Here is a 14538-nt window from a genome sequence, read left to right as displayed (position 1 = left end):
ATTGGCAAATTTTTTTATGAACATAATAGAATTTTCAACAATGGGGTGTGTACGCCTAAATCAATCGTGAAGAAGTTGTATAGTGTCCGGAGTTCGAACTTTACAGTTTGTACAGCTCATTTGATCAATGGCCACTATGTAAAAAAAAGGTCGTACCCAGTGCACAAGGCTCCCGCTTTACGCAGGGTCTGGGAGAGGTGAATGTCGGCTAGCCTTACCCCCATTTATGGAGAGGCTGCTCCCAAGTCTCGAACCCGAGACCTACCGCTCATGGGCGAAGGCACTATGTATATGTACAAATTTCGTCAATTTAAGGACTGCTTTGGTATTACTGTGCTTTGAATAAAAATTGCTTCTGCTATGTTGTGAGAATAAGCTTATTTTTGCTGCTTCACGTTTTCAGCTTTTTTTTTCACCAAAAAGTGTGAAAATAAGTTGTTTTTAAGTATTTACCAAACACATTTTTGAGCTCAGCTTTTTTTTATACCCACTTTTTATAAAAGCACCTCAGTACCAAATCAGTACTAAGTTTGTGTATAAATGTTTAATAATAAAGTAATGTTATATTGTCAGACAATTTTGAGGAACTAGTTTTTTTTTTTTTTTTTTTCCCTACGAATCTCGTTGAAGTAAAAAACACCATTGTCAAACAGTTTTTAATTAATTCATGGGGCAACCCTATTTAAGATTGAGGTTTCAATTTTAGAGCAACCCCTCATAAAAGCTTTAGTTATAGTTATACTTAAGGGAGAGCACTAGTTTTGGGGCTAGCTACATTCACAATTGAAAAGCTACCCTATTTGGTGACCTTTTAGTCAAAATAGTTTTTGAGATTTGCATTCATCTTCATTTTAGTTCATAAGATTTGCATAACTCTTCACTTTTGTTCCTAAGATTGAGAATTATTACAAGTGGTCATTGATGAGTTTGTCCACCATCAATCATTTTGGTTTTTAGGGACCAAAATGAAGAGTTATACAAATCTCAAGGACCAATGTGGGAAGTTATGACAATCTCAGAGATTATTTTGGCTAAAAAGCCTATTTTGTGCAATTCATTTAAAGGGGAAGTTTCATTGAATCGCAATAATATGCAGGGGTACAAAATGATTTAAAGGAGCTCTACCCAATTGGCCTTTTGCCCTAATTTTATGAGGGTGGTTGTGGTGGTTAGAATTCAATAATACTACGTATGTTTAGGAGGTTTCCATTTAATCTTGGAAAACATGCATATTTAAGCAAAATTCCAGTAAAACTAAGTTATTTTTAGCTTTGATAAAGCGATATTAAATTAATTTACGGAAGAAGAATCTAAACTTGAATGCAAAAAGCAAACACATTGTCTTCGTCAACCGACCTAACTTTCATCCAAGCAAAATCATGAACATTATAAAGCTCAAGTTCGCATGCATTGGATCGTCAAAAACCTTATCATTTGGTTGGACGTAGGGACCATAATTTTCCCATATATGAAACATATTTTGCACAATCACCCTTTATGCTTATACTAAACAAAACGAATTGTTTGCACCTTTACGCAATCCCCATTAGAAAAGCCACAAGTTTCTCAACCGAGCAAATTGGCATCATAATATCCAAAGAGAGCAAATTACGTACCCTTTTCTCACTCTTTTATTTTATTTTAAAATACCAACATGCAGGTGCAGCTAGCACCATCACGATGTCTGTCCAAATATCAAATGGCCATTCCTTTCTTTTTCTTCTGCAAAACGGCCAAAACCCTAATGACCAACCACCACAGCAACTAACTTAACTGCCCCTTAAATTATTGTACACAAAAGGGTCAAGAATCCTATTTCCAAAAGCAAAATAGGGAGGTAATAATTAAAGAGTTTTAGTAATTAATGGTGTTTAATTTGCTTGTTGATAAGAATTATTTGGGAGTCACCTACCGCATGCATGCAAATTGCACAAGACAATTCATGGACCAAATTACACCACCGTATCCTTTGCAACTTAACAGTTGATAGCCCGTCACTCAATATTACGATCTTATGTTATCCCTCTTCATTTAGAAGGGAGAGATCTTAGGTTCGAATCTCGTGAATGGCGAATTCAATACCAAATTGGGCTATCCATTGTGTGGCTTAGCCAAACTCCTCATTCTCCTAATATAAAAATATCGACATACTAAAAAAAAAACAACTAATAGCCCCTTTGTTCATTCTGAAGGCAGGAAAATAATGAACAAAATTGATTCGTCTCCTAACCATACCAACTAGCTCTCGATAAATTTATAACCTAATCAAGTTTATTTACTTCCATAATTAATATTTTGGGTAACAATTTATGATGAAATTCATTAAGTACTAATAATAAGTAGACGATATTAATTGGTGTGGGGTAAAGATAGGGCAATAAGTTGAACACATGGTACCTTTGTTGTAAAAACATATTTGTTAGTATACCGATTGTTTGTCAAAAAAAAAAATCTCTATCAATTGTAACAAATCTGAATTAAGATAAATTAATGAACGGCTGAGATTTTTCATTTTTGCGGGTTTATTAGGACTCTTCCATCATCAAGTTTGGTAGAACGACTCGTAAACCATTCGATCAGAATTCTGAATACACATAGGAGAATAAACAATGCTAGAAAACCTTGATTTGTAATAGCCCATGGGCTTTAAAATGGCTGTTAGTAACCATACCAATGAACTTGAACCCCATCCCTTTAAAACTCGTTTCGGATATGAAACTTTGAGTATTTAGAGATGCTTTCATTATTCCTAATAATATGGCTCGATAACACTTTATGGAGGAGTACATATAAATAAGTATGAGATTAGTCTACTTTCAATAAACATGACCAGTCAACTTGGTGTTTAGAAGAACATTACTCGGCTTGAGATCACAATGAATTATTGGTGTTTCGTTATAAAAAGGGCAATTCCAAACTAACAAGGCTCCTTGATTTGCAAGGGTCAGGGTTGGGGGGATGGACGCGAACGTCCATCATATGCAAACTACCCTTGCTTTTTGCAAAAATGTTGTTTTCACAACTCGAACCTATAATGTTTTGTTCACAAATGATAAAATGATCAACCTTTTCATTTCGATATGATTGAGGAAATAATCCGGTGCACAATAACAACATCAATAGCAATCTCTAGCCTTTGAAGAACATTTAATTCTTGGGTGGATGCAACCAATAGCAATATCTTACCTCTTTCATTACAGGAGGTGGATGCAACCAGCTCCTTTTCTGCATGAACTCATAAACTAGAGCGTTTAAATCAACGCTTGAACATGGAGATATGACCTTGACGAGATTTAAATTCTTGGGTACATGACTTTTCAAAATACAATTTCCACCCGTCAATCATGTTATCTGGTCTCTTAACTTTTTAGTTCCAGAAGGTGGATACAGCCACTTCTCTTAGCTCCCGTTGTCCGTGAACTCGTAAACTAGAGCCTTAAAATCATTACCCTGAAAATCAATACTTGAACACAGAATTATAATAGGGTCATTTAGGTTTTGGTCCCTAGTCGACCATTGTTAGAATGAAACTCTTTGATGTTTGATATTTATCAAAACCTCACACTCGGCTATGAAACTCTTTGATGCTCCACGGCGGAACAAATCAAACACCTTAACTGCAACATATTGAGCTCTATTATCATCATCATCAAAAACTTCTTGGAGGCGCAACCAATGAAGACGATCAACTCTTCACGAGGCAAGCAAAAAAAAAACTAGGAGAGGGTTTTCTCTGGTTTTCTCTCTTTCTTGTTTGAAAAATAATTGCTCTCTAGGCTTATTTAATCCTATATTTAAGGTACAGTTAAATAAATTAATCTAGAGGCAGTTAGTATGTCACCCATAATACTTTCACTACAAGTGAGCTCAAAATTCAAAGCAGACAAGGAATCCACTTTTTGCTAGCCCACTCAACTTGGGATTTCTACACCTCATGCACCTTCCTACGCTTAGCATAGCATGTGTGGTTGCATTTGTCGGGTAAAAAATAGTTAAAAAATTCTAGAGCTGACACGTGGACTTTTGTTCATGATTGACGAGAATAACCTTTATTAAATTGGTAAGGCCCTCATATGTTCCATGCACATGTCAACAACCAAAAAGATATGAGTTGCTGACCACACTATCTCCAAACTCCTCTGCCCATGGCAAGGAGATAAGACAAGAGTATTAAAAGTAGAATTAATAACTAAATCCTGTCTTTAAGCTTTCCTCACGAAAGACTTCTTCCTCGTCCAACGGATGACACAACTTGACCAACTGTATGCCGACATGTGGCGCGAGATCTCTCACCCTATGTGGCCAGCCTAGCCCCTATAAATATCCCTTATTCCACACTTCTCAAGTAAGTTGAAACCTTACACTCAAGCTCTAAACTCGCTTTTTTTTCAGAGAAACTAACTTAGGCATCAAAGATCCATTGGCCAAACTCCCTCCCCTCCTTGGGCATGTGGCTTTGGTTTTTGTCCAAAGATGTTTAATTATTTGAAGTACAATTTCAAGAGTGAAGACGATGAATTTTTACTACCACACCTAATATTTGTCAAAACTTCACATTTAGCTATGAAACTCTTCGAAGCTCCACGACATAACAAGTTAAACACCTTCACGGCAAAAAGTTAAGCTTTATCATTATCATCGAGAACTCCTTTGTACACAGACCCCAAACTATCGGTAACAAGTTGAGCATTATCATTATTATCAAGAACTCCTTTGTACACAGACCCCAAACTATCGACACCAATTAAATTAGCCGTTGATAACCTGTCAGTAGCTTTAAGTAAAGTAGCACATGACGATTGCAAACTAATGTTCTCCAAAGTGCTCAGTGAAATTTCTGTTGTTTTCTTTCTTGACGAATAAAGAAAGAAATAGGAGAACACCATGGCTAGCTATTCGTAGAAGAGTAAGGGCTGGTTTGGTATTGCTGTGCTTTGAAAAAAAACTGCTGTGAGAATAAGCGGCTGTGCTGTGAGAATAAGCGGCTGTGAAATAAATCAGCAGAGTGTTTGGTAAACTTTTTTGTAAAAGTGCTTTTGGAAAAAAAAAAAGCAGTCTAATAGTAGGTATTTTCATTAAAGAAGCACTGTAGCTCCGCGTGCTTTGAAAAAAAACCAGTTTTCCAAAGCTGCAAATAGCAGCTTTAGCTTTTTCCTTTGATTTCAGCTTATTCTCACAGCAGCTTCCAAAATAAGCCCTTTTTTTTTTTCAGTTTACCAAACACCTAAAACCCTCATAGCTTTTTTTCATGGGTGCTTTTTTTTTAAGCACCTCACTCCCAAACTATGTCTAAGTCCAAATACTAAAGGACGTATTAGTTTCAAGCTACGAGACAATCTTCGTTTCTTGATCTATTTAGATTGTTTGAGTCCATCGGGTTGGAGAGACGATAGGTTGGAAGGGAGAGAGAACAATTTTAACATTTTTTTTTGTTTTGTTATTTTAACGGACCCAAACGTGAATATTAATTGTTGCGATAGAAAGAAAACTCGTCCAGCAAATTGTTAGAAACTTGCTTTTGAGGCGAATCTGCCTAGCATATCTCTTCTGCACAGCGATGCAATAAATAAGCACTCATCAAATAAGCCTTCGAAATTCTCACAAGGCCGGCCGGGAATCAATTTAAGGTATATGAGGTCAAATAATTGAATTTGAGGGATCGAGGAGCTCACCCAACAATCATTAGTATCGAAGAGAGAACAAAAAACACATAACTAACCAGGTGGAACATCATGTATTTGGCCTCATCTGACCTCAGATCTCATCCAATGTGAAGCGTCTCACTCACATCAGATCTCACGTTGGCATCACCCAGTATAAAAATTACCCTAATTAACAGAGCAACCATAGTTATGAATGGGAATTTGAAGTCTGTAAGTTGTGAGGGGTCTAACTGTGAACACTGTGGTATGTTTTAATTCATTTTAAATTGATTAACTATGTGCAAAAATATCATTCTGTTCCAGATAAATATACATAGTCTATGAACACTTCCATCCAAATGTATGTGTATACATATGCAGTGGCAGATTCAAGACTCTAATCACATAGGGTTCCAATTTAAGATTCAAGCACGCGCAGCTATTTCATTGAGAAATTTAGTCGAGCACGTGGGGGCATTTCTTCTACCTAAAAGATATTCATCGAACAATTTGTGGGTATACTCAGGTCTCATACCAGATAGTCATAGGGTCCTTTGACGACTTTCTTCGTAGGGTCCCAGGAAACAAAGAGGATCCCTGGATCCATCACTAATAAACTTTGTAGGCTTAGCATGGTCCACCACCAATATCACCAATATTGTCCTAACTTAACCTCATATTGTTAGATGTTGAGTTTTATCACAAAAAGCCTCGATGATATTAGGGGTGGAATATCTCATATATTAGTTGTATATTATTTTGTCATATTTCACAATGGAAACCCTCATTTCTGAATTGGATTGTGAAATTGGTAAGTTTCATTTGAGATGCAAATGAGAAGAAAAGTTTGTAGAAAGATAAGAGGAACCTACGTTGCAGTTTCTGGTTCTTGAAAATTCAAATGACAACCACTTTGACTTGTTTTTCCGTAGACGAAACTTAAATGCATGCTTACCATGTTGACAGCAGCAGGTCCGAATTTTCTATAAACTCCAAGGACCAAGACGTACTATTCCAAAACGGGACAAGGAAGCAAATTGACTCCAGAAATTAACCAAACATAATATCATCCTGGAAAATAGATGTCAAGCAAGTCGGCCCTGAACATTGAACCACTACTACAAAAATCACTTTCAGATTGAAAATATATAAGATGAGAGAAAATCATTTAAGGTGATTTTGGACATATGAAACGAAGACCTACAAATGCTCCGATGATAAAATGCGATTATGAGTTAGAGGCTCAAGAGAAAATGGGTTGAGAAAGACTTAGGAAGACTTGGACAAAAGTTTTAATAAAAGGAAAGGGATCCTATCCAGATCCCTTCCTCCTAATCCACCAAGTTCGGGGATCAGGCCGTTGAAACTTGATCAAACGGCTACAAACAGGGATCCACTTTAAAAGTTATAATAACTTTAGCCGTTAGATCAAATTTCAACAACCCGGATCCTTGGACTTAGTGGATTAGGAGGAAGGGATCCGGAGAGGATCCATTTCCTTAATAAAAGACATAGAGTACTTAGAGTTAACGAAAGATTCGGCGCAAAACTGAACGCATGTGCCGTTTTAACATTCATATAGTCGACTTCACTTAGTAGAATAAGACTTTGCTACTGCTGTTGTAAAAAGGGGCTATTCTAGCTAAAATCCCAAACATTAAAGGTTCGACTGGTGCTTCTTTCAAGGATTAACTTGAAGAGAAATGCAACTGGTAATAAATAAGTGGTAATAAATTTGAAGGGAGTAGGATCATGTAGATTTTGAAGAAAGGAGGAAAGGGGAGATAATTTTAATCCAATTTGAAGACCATGTAGATTTTGAGGGGCCAGAGAGTCAATATCGAAAGAGTGACTAGGAATAATGAATTGGTTTTAATCAACAAATTCGTGGCACGAGCTAGACTTCGAGTCTTTGACATTTCTTTGCAACGAATACTGTTCCTTACAGCCAAGAAAGTGAAGAAAGAAAATGTTTTTAAACTAAGTTAGGTAAGATAAGTAGGAACTCTTATTTAAAAACTCTTCATGTTCGAATCACAGAGCTTTGTACTTATGATCAGAACTATTCATATTATAAATCACACTATAAAGATCATTTCTGTAAAAAATGAATTAAAACTAAAGTTGTTTAGTTAATCTGTTCTAGCAAATACATAGAGAGTTTGTAATGATTTTACCAATTCCATTCATTTGTTTTTATACAGTTCGATAACTAAACGATCTTAGTTTTAATTGATTTTTTACATAGGGGATATTTATAGAGTGATTTATAATATGAACGTTTCTGATTATAAAAATGAAGTTTTATAAATCGACAATGAATAATTTTAAGTATGAATTCTTACCCATTCTTTAAGTAGCCAAGTATAGTTCTTATTACAAAACTATTGTACTTTAGAATTCATCGCATCTGTGGCATAAAAAAGGACGCAATAACCTATAAAAACATATTGTTTGTACGACGACGTTACGAACTCTCCATGAAATAATCCAGAAGCTTCCCAACCAAGCAAATTACTAGGTTTATGTATAAGCCTCGGTTAGAGTCGAGACTTGCATTGAATTGGATAACAAATTAGATGCAATGTTATGCAGAATATATACATAATAGAACAAGAAGTGAAAGTCTTTCCTCTTCCTTTTGAATAACATAGGGGGCTCTAGGCAATACAAGAAATAGTGTAGTTTTCACACAAGAACCTCATCGAGTCACTGGTCATTATTCACTATGCAAATTGACACATATACTGTGGCTCCAACAAGCTAGAATACTTCACACGCAGCACATGAACATTTCCCCTTCACAAAACCTCGTAAAAGAAGTTTCTATGCAAGGAGAGTGTTCCTAATGGACTGGAGTTCAGATGCAGCATCGCTGATATTCTGTAGTCGATTATTTGGGGATTCAGCAGAACATGTAATTCCAATTCTATATATCGAACTCAAGCACGTCTCAATTTTTTGAACTTCTGAGCTGCTTTGATTGGGAGTCTCATTTGTGTATCCTTGAAGAAATGGTGCATCTGTAATCTTGGAAACTCGGCCAAGGAAAGCCATCTTGACAAAATTATGGAGGTTCAAGTTGTCACTAAACATGTTGTCAGTGGGTCTCCTCCCTGTAAAAATTTCCAATAGGAGAATGCCAAAGCTGTAGACATCTCCATTTGTTGAGACCTCACTTCCCATAGCATACTCTACATATAAATATAAGAAAACAATAATGTGACCACAATTGTAAATATATAAAAACAAAAATATCTTAACTTGTATTATGCATATAGGATATGAGGATACGGACCTGGAGCTGCATAACCAACTGTTCCTCGTATTCCAAATGAACTTGTCTGGGTTTGATTTGCTAAATCATTACTTGATAGTGGTGAGAGAAACCTTGCTAATCCAAAATCAGAAACATGTCCAGTCAACTCGGTGTTTAGAAGAACATTGCTTGGCTTGAGGTCACAATGAACTATTGGTGTTTCACAATGATTATGAAGATAATCTAGTGCACAAGCAACATCTATAGCAATGTCTAGCCTCTGAAGAAGATTTAAATTCTTGGGTGCACGATCTCCTATCGCTTCAATATCAGTAGGTGGATGCAACCACTCCTCTAAGCTCCCATTTTCCATGAACTCATAAACTAGAGCCTTGAATTCATTGCCATGATTATCAACACTTGAGCATGCAGTTATAATCTTGACGAGATTTCGATGCCTGATATTTCTTAGAGCCTCACATTCAACTATGAAACTCTTTGATGCTCCATGGCGTAACAGGTCAAACACTTTCACAGCAACAAGTTGATCAGCTTTATCATCCTCATCAGTAAGAACTCCTTTGTACACAGACCCAAAACCACCCACATCAATCAAATTAGTCGAAGAGAATCCACCAGTAGCTTGTTGGAGAGTAGAATACGACACTTGCAAAAAAGTGTTCGTCAAAGTCCTCACCGGAGTTTCTTCAATGTTTTTTCTTGGCGAGCAAAGAAAGAAATAGGACAGCGCCATTGCTATTCCTAGAAATGCAAGTCCGGATACTAGTGGGATTATTAATTTAAGGTTACGAGATGATCCTCCTTTTGGGGACCCTTCAGAGTTGCATTTAGGCAACTGAAGATTAGCAATCCCGCCACAGAGCCCTGTATTTCCAACAATTGAAATTGAAGTTGCATTTTTGAAAACACCTTCAGTTGGTACGGACCCCCAAAACTCGTTGAATGACAGGTTCAGATTCATCAAGAATACAAGACCATTTAAAAATTGTGGAATTTCACCTGAAAGGTTGTTACGAGAAAGGTCTAAATCTCGAATTGCTCTCAACACTGCCATAGATGAAGGGATAGACCCCTTAAACAAGTTCCCTTGCAAGTGTAGAACTTCTAAACTCTCGCAATTACCAAGGCTGCTAGGAAGCTCTCCAGTTAACATGTTATCAGAAGTGTCCAGTTCACCTAGACTGATCATCTTTCCAACCTCCATGGGAAGGGAACCCGTAAAATGGTTTGCAGACAAGTTCAAATAAATTGATAAGGAGGAGAGACTGAGAACTTTTGGAGGTATTGTGCCGCTAAGGTTATTATATGAAAGATCCAAAGTTTGTAGCAGCCGGATTTCGCCTAGGCTTGAAGGGATGATTCCCTGAAGATTATTTCTTTGCAAGAAGAGACTGCTTAACTTGGTTAAGTTCCCAAGAGCGGACGGAATGCTTCCAGATAATTCATTTGTAGAAAAGCCTAATTCTACAAGTCTCGAAAGCTCCCCAATGTCCGAGGGGATATCACCTGTGAAGCTATTCTCGTCCATAGCCAACGATTGCAGGTTGATCCATTTCCCCATGCCAACTGGGATGCTTCCATCTAGTTGGTTTGTGTCAACCCAAAAACTATCAATCGTGGTTGATAGATTGGATACTGATGTGGGAAGCGTTCCTCCGAAGTTGTTCACAGACATAATCAGCCATATTAGCTCTGTGGCATTCGTCAAATCGGAGAGAAAACTCAAGTCACCTTCTTTACCGCTTCCGAGATGATTATTTTGAATGTTAAAATATTGGAGGTTATGAAGCTTCTGCAAATTTGGTACCTGCCCAGTTAGATTGTTGTCGGCAACAATAAAGACCATTACACTTGTAGCATTGGATATGGAGAGAGGAATGGATCCGGTAAATTGATTTCCGGCAATGTTAAGAGCTTGGATATTAGGAAGAGTTTCTCCCAAGTCCGAGGGAAGAGTCCCTTGAATTCGGTTAAATACTACGTGTAAAGCTTGGAGAGTAGAGAGGTTATATATGGAGGGAGGGATGACACCAGACAAATTGTTTATACCCAATGACAAAAATGTTAACTTTTTCAATTGGCCAAGAGAACTAGGGATGCTTCCCATCAAGTTATTTTCATAGGCAGCAAACGCCTCGAGAGACGAAAGGTTACCCAGGGAAGGAGGGATCTCTTCTGTTAAATTGTTACTTTGTAAAACCAAGTGTTGAAGCTTCGACAAGGACCCAATCTCTGGAGGAATTTTTCCCACCAGCCTGTTGTAACCCAAATGCAAAGTGACGAGGTTGGAGCAATATGATATGTTGCTTGGAATAGAGCCAGTGAATGAGTTATTGGATATATATAGTGCCTGCAATCTGTGCAAATGCGCAATTTCGAAAGGAATTTCATGACTAAAGCTATTGTTTTGCAGCCGTAGTATCCTTAGGAAACTCAGATTACCTATGTGTGGGGATAGGGATCCCACCAAATTTTGACCTCGAAGCTCCAGCCTTGTCACCCTCTGTCGATGCCGTCGACCGCAAGTGACACCACGCCACATGCAAAAGTGAATGGATTCGTTCCAGGAGCTCATGATTTGGTGAGGATCCTCCATGATTTGATCCTTGAAGGCTAGCAATGCAAGCCTGTCCGTCTCATTGGAGCTCCCACAGCATACAAAAATCACTGCACTGCAAACTGTTAAGCAAGCTAGGATAAATTTCACAACCGAAATCCCCATTGAATTATCGGTTGCGCGATGTGAAATTGGTAAATTGCAAATTAGCTCAAGCTAATTTATAGATATGACTGGAAGAAGTACGTACAAAACCGCTTCAAGTTGAATTATTAGCCGTGCTGGCAGGTGTGAGGCTTGCACATCAACTTGGGGTCCATCAAGTTGTGGTGGAGAGTGATTCATCCCAAGCTGTTGCACTTATCTGTAATCACTCTGGGAGACCTTCTGCGATGGGCCTTATAGCAGAGGATGTCTCTCAAGTTGCGCGCTCTCCTCACCCCGATGTCGATTTCATATTATATATTTTATCTTATTTTTTAATATAATTTGGTAATTATTTTAATAGAATTTTGATATTTTACTCTATATTTTCAACATAGGACATTCGATTTCCTCTGGAGCGAAACATAATCAAACGGACGAATTTTGGAGTATTTCAAATTGGAGGACGTTCATGTGTTAATGGATTCGTTCTAGGAGCTCATGATTTGATGAGGATCCTCCATGATTTGATCCTTGATGGCTAGCAATGCAAGCTTGTCCGTCTCATTGGAGCTCCCACAGCATACAAGAGTCACTGCACTGCAAACTGATAAGTAAGCTAGGATAAATTTCACAACCAAAATCTCCATTGTGAATTATCGGTTGCGCGATGTGAAATTCGTAAATTGCATTTCAGCTCAAGCTAATTTATACATACGACTGGAAGAACCTGGATCATTAAGTATGCACAATAACAAGATAACTTATTAGTTGCCAATTTCTCCTTTGAACTTTAATTTTAGTTGATTATCCTCCTGAAATTTATAAATAGTCAATTTTTCCTGGCGTTAGATTTAAAAAAAAAAAATCATCTAATTTTCCATCTATATTGATCTGACAGACATCACATGACAACTGTATGAGGGCAAAATGTATTTTTGTATGGTAATTGGACTCCCATGGCTAATTCAAGCAGAAAGTGTACAAAGTCAACTAGCGGAACATAATAAGAAGATAAAAAAAGCATATGATGTCCGCATTAAGAATAAATTATTTTATTGCCTTCAAATGTTAACCGGAGAAATTAGCAACTCTTTATATATATATGGCGTGAAGTTAAGAGAACAGTTAATTAAAGCCGGCCGGCGGGAAAGGCTTGACTTTTGAAGAAGGATAAAAGATTTTACAACATGGAGACATTTGGGCAATGTAATTAGCCACACTTAGCTAAATATAATTAAGCCGACAAGCTCGACTGCTCATATTTTAATAGCGGCAGATTCTTTAGCACTTGTGCTTTCATTATGGATTAACTAGCACGAGTAGCAGCTTCAGTAGTTTATCCAATGTTATAGGAAGATAAGGAAAAGATTGAATGCCAACGGAATTTCGATTTCTGAGAATTGTGTGCAACGAATGAGTTGTGAAATTTAAATTATTACAACAACTAGTCTAAAAAAATTTGAAGTTCATGATAAAATTAATTGGCAATATAAGAAGTAATCTATACTTATATGTAACTTATATGTAAAGTCCCTTCCTTCTTGAGGTGTAATTCGTACTCTAAAGTCTCAAACCGTCCTTGTGTGGTTTTAATTAGTTGTATTGTTGTGCAGCGTTCCTGGTTACAATAATTTGATTAAGCACAGAAGAATGGCCCTAATGGAATGAAAATTTAGATACAACATGACTGCCATTCTTTCGATCTCTTAGGGATTCAGGAGAACAATCTATCCCAATTTTAAATATCAAACTCAAGCACTCTTTTGATCTTTTGAGCTCTTTATTGATGATTGGACGTGTTGCTGGTGCTAGGGTCATCACCGTAGGATTTGGATCCTATCCGGATTCTCTTTGTGAGGATTCTAGGGATCCAAACATCACAAAGAGGATCCGGAGATGATCCTTATCCATCACCGTAAACATGTCATCAGCTTCATAGTAAACTTCTCTAACAAGAGAATACCAAGACTACAGACATCCTCATGGGTTTGTGTTTGGACCCAATTTTGCACCATCTGCTCGTTTAATTGAGGCTGTTGAATTTTAATAATTTTCTAGAAATTACTATTGAACTATGTCGTAGTAATTATCTTGCGGAAATATTTTGTGAGCTTGGAGAGAATCCAGTAGAGTTGTTGGACAAGAAGATAGACTCCATGCCATATTGGAGACTATGAAGTTAATTGGATTGTAATGTTTTCAACAAGGAGAAAGATTTCAAGATGAGATCAGAAATGGGAGTGATAGTGAAAAAAAAATATTAGATGGAATAATATTGTATTTGATGGATGATGATTATATTTCATGGGATTCCATGCAGGCAACATGCAAATTGTGGGTAAATGGGATAGCTGACAACTTCTAGTGCAATTACAATCTTTCATATCCTTATTATCATTCATGTCTACGAGGTCAGAGGCCTAAACTTACTCACTACAGACTCGGAGAAGAAATAGAACTCCGATTAAGCATTACTCGAGGAGGGGGGTTGACGGTTGAGCATGCTCGAGAGGGCTCGAGCACTAGTCAGAGGCGAGAATGGGAGTGATTTCTGCACAACCCCTCTTATTACGGGCGAGAATGGGAGTGATTTCTGCACAACCCCTCCAACCGGTACTGCCCCAAACATCATTCAATGAAAGGTTTAGATTCTTGAGCAAGTCGAAGCCCTCTAGTTTTTTTTTTAATTTCATCAACTGACAAATTGTTGCAAGAAGGGTCTAGATCTCCAATAGCTCTCGACGAAACCATAGACAAAGGAATGGACCCATTGAAGAACTTCCCAACCACCAATGGAAGGAAACGAGTAAAGTGGTTTTTAGACAAGTCCAACATAAATTGATAGGGAGGGGAAAGCAAAATCTTGCTGTTGAGGTTTAGTGTGCCACTAAAGCTATATTATTTTCTTGCAT

The 14538-nt window shown here is 37.4% G+C and overlaps 1 protein-coding gene across 1 annotated transcript; it reads right to left on the bottom strand.

Annotated features, from left to right (window-relative positions):
- Positions 1 to 8250: 8250 nt before the first annotated feature.
- Positions 8251 to 11917, bottom strand: LOC103420829 (probable LRR receptor-like serine/threonine-protein kinase At3g47570). The gene is made up of 2 exons (XM_008358875.4): positions 8941 to 11917; positions 8251 to 8836 (listed from the first exon to the last, which is right to left on the bottom strand). The coding sequence occupies exons 1-2, from the start codon at positions 11642 to 11644 to the stop codon at positions 8469 to 8471; spliced, it is 3072 nt and encodes a 1023-aa protein (XP_008357097.1). The 5' UTR covers positions 11645 to 11917; the 3' UTR covers positions 8251 to 8468.
- Between the last annotated feature and the right edge of the window lie 2621 nt (positions 11918 to 14538).

The sequence above is a fragment of the Malus domestica genome, chromosome 03, assembly GCF_042453785.1.
Source record: "Malus domestica chromosome 03, GDT2T_hap1".
NCBI classification, from domain to species: domain Eukaryota; kingdom Viridiplantae; phylum Streptophyta; class Magnoliopsida; order Rosales; family Rosaceae; genus Malus; species Malus domestica.
Note: the sequence above shows the minus strand (reverse complement) of the source record. Positions and strands in the feature narration are given on the sequence as shown.